The 8,979-nt window shown below is 34.8% G+C and overlaps 2 protein-coding genes across 3 annotated transcripts; both read left to right on the top strand.

Moving 5' to 3' along the window:
- The first annotated feature begins 285 nt into the window (after positions 1 to 285).
- Positions 286 to 5,771, top strand: LOC135792401 (receptor-type tyrosine-protein phosphatase eta-like). The gene is made up of 8 exons (XM_065303027.1): positions 286 to 1,525; positions 1,584 to 1,691; positions 1,749 to 2,360; positions 2,431 to 2,751; positions 2,814 to 3,134; positions 3,202 to 4,581; positions 4,639 to 5,325; positions 5,383 to 5,771. The coding sequence occupies exons 1-8, from the start codon at positions 1,381 to 1,383 to the stop codon at positions 5,595 to 5,597; spliced, it is 3,789 nt and encodes a 1,262-aa protein (XP_065159099.1). The 5' UTR covers positions 286 to 1,380; the 3' UTR covers positions 5,598 to 5,771.
- A 295-nt stretch (positions 5,772 to 6,066) lies between these two features.
- M6 (neuronal membrane glycoprotein M6) lies at positions 6,067 to 8,979 on the top strand. Of its 2 annotated transcripts, XM_065303030.1 has the most exons (6): positions 6,079 to 6,220; positions 6,275 to 6,504; positions 6,586 to 6,902; positions 6,987 to 7,137; positions 7,201 to 7,349; positions 7,466 to 8,979. In XM_065303030.1, the coding sequence occupies exons 2-6, from the start codon at positions 6,402 to 6,404 to the stop codon at positions 7,589 to 7,591; spliced, it is 846 nt and encodes a 281-aa protein (XP_065159102.1). In that variant the 5' UTR covers positions 6,079 to 6,220; positions 6,275 to 6,401; the 3' UTR covers positions 7,592 to 8,979. The 2 variants fall into 2 exon arrangements, with proteins under 2 accessions (XP_065159103.1, XP_065159102.1); XM_065303031.1 differs by lacking the exon at positions 6,275 to 6,504 and having other exon boundaries at positions 6,067 to 6,220.

Genomic DNA, 8,979 nt, shown 5'->3' on the forward strand with positions numbered 1-8,979 from the left:
TTTGTTAACGAATTTAATCATGAAATTAATTTGAAAATATTAATTTTTGGAGTTATTTGTTCACGCTTCCCACCAAAAAGATTATAATTATGCGTATATAATCTGTAGTAACGACGAGAACATCCGTTTATTAGAGCCGCAACTACTGTTGACAACTTCAGTTGCACGTCCACAACGTTATTAAGCGCATTCGGTTTAATTGTATGTAAGAGCCAGATGTGCGCATGCAGCTGAGCCGCGGATGAGGATGCTGCTGGCGTACAGCTTGTACAACCTAAAGACCGTAAAGAGACTTGTTCTTTCATGCCGACTTGAGCTTGCTTTAGCTGTCGCAGTTGGAGTGGGTGAGAAGGGTCCTAAACCACTCGAGCAGGTATATTTCTCGAACCGAAATAGCCCTCGCTGATCTTCCTCTTTAGTACACTCTTCAGCGTCGCTTCAGGTCTCTTCTCTTCTACGCCTTCTGGTTTTCTTCTGCTCTTCCGCTACCAACAACACGCGAAAGTGTTGCGGTCACCAAAATCACTCAAATAAAAACTATAAATATCAATAAACACCCAAAAAACACAAAAAAGATCTCTCGGTTATGGTTTTCCGGTCGTGTCGTGCGCGTATCCTGTCTGCATGCTCGTCTCAAGTGATATTATATTAAATATCATGTTATCGTAATGCATATTAAATAAAAAAAACGAAACATGCATTAAAACACGCATAACCGATGCTGCTGCAGTGCAACTGGAAGTGGAATTGTAATAAATTCAACGTTGAGCATTCAACGTGTGTGTGCGCGCGCGACAACAACGAAGAGATACGACACACATGCATGTGGAGAATTTAATCTGTATGAAAAGTACGTAAAACAAATGCTTCTATTTATAGCAAGCGTTCTGCACTCGGGGGATATCAACGCCGATGTGTGTGCGGAGCACATCACGCATCGAACAATTAAAATTGTAATAAATGATGAAGTGATACGCGTTCATGTGCGCGCATGATTCAGCCGTCGTTAAACACTCGGCGCGCACACACGCAGAACGCGCAAAAAAAACCGAATAACTTGAATAAACAATATTTGAATACATTGTGTGAACGGTTTATCTCGCTCGTAATCTTATCTAATCAGGCAGGAGTTAGTTTTGGTGTGTCGTCGTCGTGTAATCCGGACACAACACGTTGACGAATTAATATATCGAGAATCAATCGAAAAAACAATTTGAAAAGTTGAGATTTCTATGCAAATTTCGCGTCGTGTCTGGATGTAGTGTCGAGTGCTGGTGATTGTGATATCATATCGCCGCATCCTGTCGACTTCGTCGCGATTTAAACATAACAACATTGTCATTCGTGCATTCAAATGGGTTTTGGTTCAAAGACGAAACAATGTTGACGCGGATTAAATTGTTTATGCTTTTTGCATGCGTCTTCATGATTCAAACGAGTTATTCGCAGCAAACAATTGAATCGACTGAAGTTACTAAAATTGCTGAATCGAGCACAATTACTACAACAACAGAATGGGAAACATGTAAGTGGCCTCAATTTTATCTAAAATTGTTTTAAATACATGTTTTTACTTGTTTTAGCCGCAACTGAAAACACTACAAGTGATGTTAAAACAACGGATAGTGATTCAGGAGATAAATCTACTTTAAACTCTTTTTCATCAAAAGATGGTTTAAATTCAAGCCCTGGTAGTAAATATAAATAAAAGTATAAATGCTTATTTATTTCATATAATTTTTCTACAGTTGATGAAGTTGAAGATAATAACTTGTCAGAAGATGAAGAAAACAATTATAAGACTTCCTGTGACAAATGCAAACAAAACCCTGAAATTCTTGGATTAAAACATCAAATTATAAATGACACAATTAAAATTCAATGGGACCCAATTGAAGAAACTGAATTAAATTGTCAGTACAAATATACAACAAAAATTAACGAATTTAATGATTATCTTGACTTCACACGTTTTGCAAACACAACTGGTGTTGATATACCTATCAAAGATCTCTGTGGTATACACACAGTAAATATATTAGCAAGCAATATCTGCGGTAATGAAGTGAACCAAACCATTTCCATTGTTATTCCAGCCAAGTCTTTTAAAATTTCAATGGAGAAAATTAATAGTAACAAGACACAGATTAAAATAACTACCAATTGCAACAGCAACTCCAGTAGTTTGCAAATAAGTTGTGACTCAGGTTATAATAAAACTTTTACTAATGTACAAGACACTGATGTTAAAACACTTGACGGATTGAAAGCTTTTACAAACCACTCTTGCCGAGGAGAGTTGTTTAAAGACAATAATTCAGTGGGGAATGCAAGTTTTACTTTTCAAACTGAACAAAGTGGTAAGTAAACTAACAGTTGCTTCTTATCACTGTTACTTTGTAAATTTTATTGTTTAATGTTTATTTGTAGCACCAAGTAAAGTTAGAAATATTACAGTTTCTAATATAACGGATTCGAGTTTTGAAATAAATTGGGAAAGTCCTAAAAATGTTCGCGGTATTCTCACAAATTATACTATTACTTTGGAAGGTCGTCCATTGTATAATCCACCAGTATTTTGTCAAGATCTTTATAAAAATATCAAAATTGGTCCTGTTTCTGTGAGCGCTGATGTAAAAACTCATGTTTTTCAAAATTTGTCTGGAAATTACGAGTTTAACATTACTATCAAAGCGAAAACAAGTAAATTTGGTCCGTTGGAATCAATAACTACTAAAACATCTACACCATGTGAGTTTTATTAATTTATATTAGCTTATATTTATATTTAATGTCTTATTCATTTATTTTAGCTCCTGGGGAAGTTGAGAATTTAAATAAATTCATAGATGCTTCAAAAATAAATCAACCAAAAGCCCAAATAAGTTGGAGTTATCCTTGTGCAACTTATACATCTGTGAATAGAGTTGTATTCAGCATACATATTGCTGAAAATTCAAAAACAACAGAAAGAATCAATGAAACCATGAACATTGATAATCCACAACAAAATTTTACAATAGATCAGGAACTGAAGCCATCTACCAATTACACTATAATGGTTTACACAATTAATTTAGATACAAGTCAAATAAGCACAGCTAACAGTTTGCAATTTGAATCACCTGAAGGAGGTATGTTATTTATTTGAATTAAAATGTTTCATTGTTTAACTAACTGAACATCATTTTATGACTACAGTGACTAGTCCGCCATTATTCTTATCTTCTGAGATTGACTCTTTTATGATTGACATGTACTGGCAAAAACCTACATATGTTTTTGGAGATTTGGTTTCTTATAAAGTAAATATCACTTCCTTCGGTCCTCTGCACAAACTTGGCTGTGATGAAGTCTATTTAGACAATACATTACTGTTGGAAACAAATAGCACCCACATTAGTCAAAGTGTCAAACCAAATCATAAATACTCTGTTGAAATCACCACCAATACCACTCGAATGGTTGGAGAAACACTTAAATATGAATTTAGTACAAAACCATTCCAAAGTGAACCAGTTTTGAATCTGATATGTAATGCTACTGAAAATTCATCAAATGGCTCAGCTGGTTTGAGAATACAATTTGAACCACCTTGTAATACAAACGGTGTATTTGATTATTATAGCATCACTGTCTTTGATGAACAAGGTAGTAAAGTCTTCGAACATCGAGATAATTCCACATTTTTTGAAATATCAGACATGAAATACGAATCAACCTACAGAGTAGATGTAAATGTTGTAACTAAAGGGGATTTGAAAAGTAGAGACGAATTTTGTGATGTTAAAACGAAGTCGGATAAACCAAATCCACCAAACTTGAACAAAAGTGAAGTCATTGCACATATCTATGATAAACAAGTTGAGGTCATGTTGAGAGATGATTATTTCGACAACAGTCATGGTGAAGTAAAGTTCTTTGCATTACTGGTTGGCTTAGCAACAAAGTGGGAGACAAAGAATAATTTAGATAGTGGTTATTGGGATGGTATCAAGTGGCCTAATGATGAGTTCTGGAATGAAGAGGGTTTGCCTTATCAAGCAACACCTGCAAAATGGCAACCACTTAAAGGAACCATTCAAAAATTTATTTTTAAACTTGGAACTCAAAATTGTACTGGTAAAAATAATGAGTTCTGCAATGGACCGCTAACACCCAACACCGAATATGTCTTAGCCATCCGTGGATATACCACCAATGGGTATCAAATTAGTAATAAGCTACGATTTGTCACCCAAGACTTGGAAAAAACTCAGAATGTTGTTATGATTATTGGTATAGTAGCAGGAGTGTTGCTAATAATAATCATATCAAGTTTAGCCTGTGTTTATTGGAAACGTAGACCTAACAAACCAATAAGTCTTGAAGAAGCAAATCAAATAGTTCACAATCAGGTAATTGAGTTTATTCCACCATGTTCGGTGAAAATTGAGGAATTCCCTGCTTATTACAATGAAAGAAAGTTTAAATTAAATGAAGAATATGAAAGTCTTCAAAATATCGGTGGAGACTATGAAAGGACTATTGGATCACAAGCAGAAAATCGAAAAAAGAATCGATACATTAATATTTTACCTTGTAAGTAATAAAATCAGAGTAATAATAAGACAACTTATTACATACTTTTTATTTTAGACAATTCTTCGAGAGTATGTTTAGAAGGCTGTGAAAGTGATTACATTAACGCATCCTACATCAAAGGATATTCTGGTGAAGTGGAATATATTGCAACACAAGGACCTTTAGAGTCTACAGTTGCGGATTTTTGGATGATGGTAGTAAATGAAAACTGCAGTGTGGTCGCGATGGTTGCCCAATTCGAAGAGCAGAAAAAGATTAAATGTCATCGATATTTTCCAGATTGTAGAGAACAAATGGAGCTTTATTTAGATGATGGTGGGGAAATGATGGTGAGATGTTCCTATGCCTTAAACTTTGATTACTACATTGAAAGGCAAATCATTGTGCAAGTTAATAAGAAACAAGTTGCTGTTACACATCTACAGTTCTTGAACTGGCCAGATTTTGGCTGTCCAGAGGGAACAACAAATATGTTGCAGTTTACAAAGAGGTTACGAAGGCACATGCAAGTAAATAATAGTAAAGCAGTGGTGCATTGCAGTGCAGGTGTAGGAAGAACAGGAACACTTGTTGCTGTTGATATTCTTCTGCAAACTATTCGTGATGGAAAGGATATTGATATTTATGGTACTGTAGTAGCTCTAAGGCATCAACGGATGAAGATGGTACAAGCAGAATCACAATATTTATATATTTATCAGTGTATTTTGGATGAAATTTTACAACCTGTGGAATTAACAGGTATGTACATTTTATTTTTTATGATTTCTCTGATTTTTAACTTGTTTTTGTTTATAGAAATAAAACCATTAGATCCAATCTATGAAAACATGGAGAATTTAATAGAAATGAAGGTGATATCTAAACAGAACAATAATTGTGACACACAAATTGAATTTTTTAACGAAGTGAATCAAGCTACTGACGAGAATGAAGGAAAAACTAATAAAAGTTTGGATGACGAACAAAATAAAATCAATAATGCCAAATCTATGAACATAGAGGATACGTGATTACCGCAATATAAGGAGTTATTAAAGTATAATTGACTGATCTCTAGTCTATATGTATTGTAAATTTTTTGAATTGGTGTTCTGTGAATGTACATATGAAGAAAATAGTTTCTTAATGTTACATATGTTAAAATAAAATAAATAATTATGCTGGACAACCAAACATGCAACAAAGGCGTTTAGTTTAGAAGTTATCCTTGATTCTAGCATTTTTAAATTTTGAAGGATAAAATAAACGAAAGTTTTTAACTGTTTTTTACAAACTACCAACTGTCAGAAGTAATAATGTCTTAATTTATAAAATAACATCCAAAATAGAAATAATTGATAGATTTACATTGTTTAAACATTATTAATGCTTTTCTTAATAAATAATTTGTTTATTCTTTGCGTTGTTTATAAAATTAAATAAAAGTCTCAATAATTCTTTTGAAACTGTTAAATTCCCCTAGAATTCCCCATACTCTTCGGCTGGATTGTTGTCATGTTGTTTATGTCATTCACCTTTTCATAACATTCATTTGTTTCGTTTCATGACTAATTCCAATTCATCACGTTGATTAATAACTCGAACTCTTCAATTAGTTTTAGTCAATGAGCGAATCGCGGCCGCATCAAGATGGGTAAGTGTCCATACATCCCTCATATACTAAATCTAGCGCGCTCCCACGTAACAGGTAAAAGAGGTGTGGTTTGACAAAGTTCGTCAAGATAACGACTTTATCAGCGATTTTATCGCCGCACGCAATTAGTCCGGAGAATTGACGCATTATGCAGGTGTTCTACTAGCTAGTTAGACTCACAATGGTTGAGGCCAGGCCATTGTACGAAACACACTTCGGTGGTGCAGATGGCGAAAATCTACCCGAGGATGATTACTTTTACGAGGAAGAAGTGGAGAAAAAAGGCATTTCTAAATACTATAATACTATACTTACTCTATATTAGTGACAGGTGCAGTGACTAATCTGGTGTGATTATTTTCCAGGCGGATGTGATTCATGTATGACGCGAATCCCGTATGCCACCCTCATAGCCACCATCATGTGTGTGCTGGGGGTGGTCGTATTTTGCGTAACGATGTACCGAGGTTCAACGCTGGCGCTGCTCATGTTTGATCAAGTCTTCAACATTCGGCTGTTCTGGATCGAGGCCGTGCAGATGACTTTTGTGATCATTGGTGCTTGTATGGGAGCATTGGGATTCATGATTTTGACTGTTGGGTGTCTCACAACTGGTGCAACCAGGTTTAAAGTATACAAAGCCTGGGGGTCTAGAATTGGTGGCAGAATTAGCTGTGCAGTGGTAAGCAACACAAAAATTTCAAGTTATTTAACATAATGTGAAGATATTTTAAGTGTTTATGGTGAATTTTTAATTTGGTTCCAGTTCATGGTCATCACTTACATCTTGCAGTTTGCTTGGATCTTTATGTTCATCTTTCTCGTAGTCGTCACGTTCCTCTTCACGACGTTCTGGTTCATGTGCGCCAACGACCACGTCTCTTCCGGCAAAACGTGCATTGACTTTACACAATTTTGTAGGTTGCACTCTAGTTACACTGTGTGCACATGTAACATTTTTGTGAATTCAATTGTTTCAGACTTTTACTTTCCTGATGGACACAAACAGGAACACATGAAAGTATGCGACACGCAGAATGTTAAATTATTCTGCAAGGATTACGTTGAAAAGGCCGAGATTATGTTTATCTTGGCTACAGTTTCATGTATTTTGATCATTTTAAGTTTGGTGAGTGTACTTTTAAGTGTTTATCAAACAAAATATTTCAATTTCATGATTTATTTACTGTTACCATAGTAACGCGACAGGATTGATTATATAACCTGAATTTCTTTTATGTTCAGGTTCATTATTTGATGTGCTTGTCAGCAAACTACGCACACATTCGGGATCATGAGAAAATGCAAGAGTTGCAAGATTTACACTACTTACAAGAACCAGATCTCAGTCACAAGGAGTCGCGCTTCTAGGATACGGCCCAGGAAATACACACACCGCGATTGTCTGCTAAATTTAGGAGGAGCTTCCAGTAAGTGCATATATTTCCCCCCTAATATTTGCATTTAACTCTAATCTCATACAAAACGAAGCTAAAGTAAATCAAACAACTAACATTATTGACAAATTGACACGATAACGTTGACGCACACAGAATACTTTATTTTTTTACGAAGCACACATTCCGACGTGGCCAAAACAAAACACAAAACAATCATAATCAAAGTATATAAAAAACGAAGAAAATGTTTGTGTAGCAGACATAAATTGGTGTATTTCCTGGACAAATTAGAAATCATAAACATTCACTCATTAGTTCATGATTCATCAATCATTTGTTAAGCAGCTCAATGTTTCGACTAGTTTACAAATTTCAGTTCATTCCGTCCCCATTTGACTTTACTTATTACTAGGTTTATACAATATACAACATTTTTGATCAAATTTAATTGAATTGATCATTGATCTGTAATGACTCCGAAAGCGAACAAGCCAGTTATGATATTAGGAGTTGAAATAAGAAAAGGAGAATCGCGATAGAAACCCAGGGACCACCGAGACTAGCGAATGCACTTCTAGAAGACTAAAACACGACTGAACACGCTTTTATGCCGGCGGGCGACCCGCGAAAAGTGGAAGGGGGAGGGTACGGTTGACTAAGCGCGCGCCAAGACACAAACTGCGGACAGAACCAATTCCTATCCTAACTAGTTTTAGCGGGTAGTACGCATGTATAGAAGGCGAACGCGCAGTGAGCATCGCACTCAATCGTGCCTGAATCGTAGTGCATTCCAGTTGCAGCTCTCTAGATTCCTCTCTTATGGTTTGCTTTCGGGTGATTACAGATCAGTGATTATGCTACTCCAACGTACAAAATTTTACAAATAAACTACAAATATTCACACAATAATTAAAACCACACACACAATAAACTGTTGAGACAATTTTAAGCTTTAATAGAATAATTTAATACAATTCCGTAGTAATCACGAATATATTATATTTATCCACACAATTAACTCTAAGTACACTTAATATAATATATAATATCAAATACTGCAAGAGATTCAATTTAAAACGCATTTAGAAGTAAGTTCCAATCAAATGTTCATATTGTTTATGTTATACAAGTAGAAAATTAGGAAAATAAGTTAAACTTAAGTTAAAATTCGAAGAAAAACGTCTGAAATCATATCACACGATCACAATAATGTATATGATATAAATTTATAAATTTTTGTATAACATTTAGGCCTAAGATTGTTAAATGTGCACAAGTTGTTAGTTTTTTCTAGACTGTTTTTTGTACATCGAAATATAATATAATTTTTCACCTTTTGGGAAAGTAAAAATGGAAAAA

This window comes from Atheta coriaria, unplaced genomic scaffold (genome assembly GCF_025399875.1).
Source record: "Atheta coriaria isolate IRGN ID8LTWV9N9 unplaced genomic scaffold, Caltech_Dcor_3.1 hic_scaffold_5_pilon, whole genome shotgun sequence".
In the NCBI taxonomy this organism is placed as follows: domain Eukaryota; kingdom Metazoa; phylum Arthropoda; class Insecta; order Coleoptera; family Staphylinidae; genus Dalotia; species Dalotia coriaria.

Excerpts from the sequence above, each read along its gene's own strand:
- LOC135792401 (XM_065303027.1), top strand. The coding sequence starts at position 1,381 with ATGTTGACGCGGATTAAATTGTTTATGCTTTTTGCATGCGTCTTCATG. Across the intron at positions 2,361-2,430 it reads TTTTCAAACTGAACAAAGTG|CACCAAGTAAAGTTAGAAAT; the intron begins GTAAGTAAACTA and ends GTTTATTTGTAG. Across the intron at positions 4,582-4,638 it reads ATACATTAATATTTTACCTT|ACAATTCTTCGAGAGTATGT; the intron begins GTAAGTAATAAA and ends TTTTTATTTTAG.
- M6 (XM_065303030.1), top strand. The coding sequence starts at position 6,402 with ATGGTTGAGGCCAGGCCATTGTACGAAACACACTTCGGTGGTGCAGAT. Across the intron at positions 6,903-6,986 it reads GCAGAATTAGCTGTGCAGTG|TTCATGGTCATCACTTACAT; the intron begins GTAAGCAACACA and ends ATTTGGTTCCAG. Across the intron at positions 7,138-7,200 it reads CATTGACTTTACACAATTTT|ACTTTTACTTTCCTGATGGA; the intron begins GTAGGTTGCACT and ends CAATTGTTTCAG.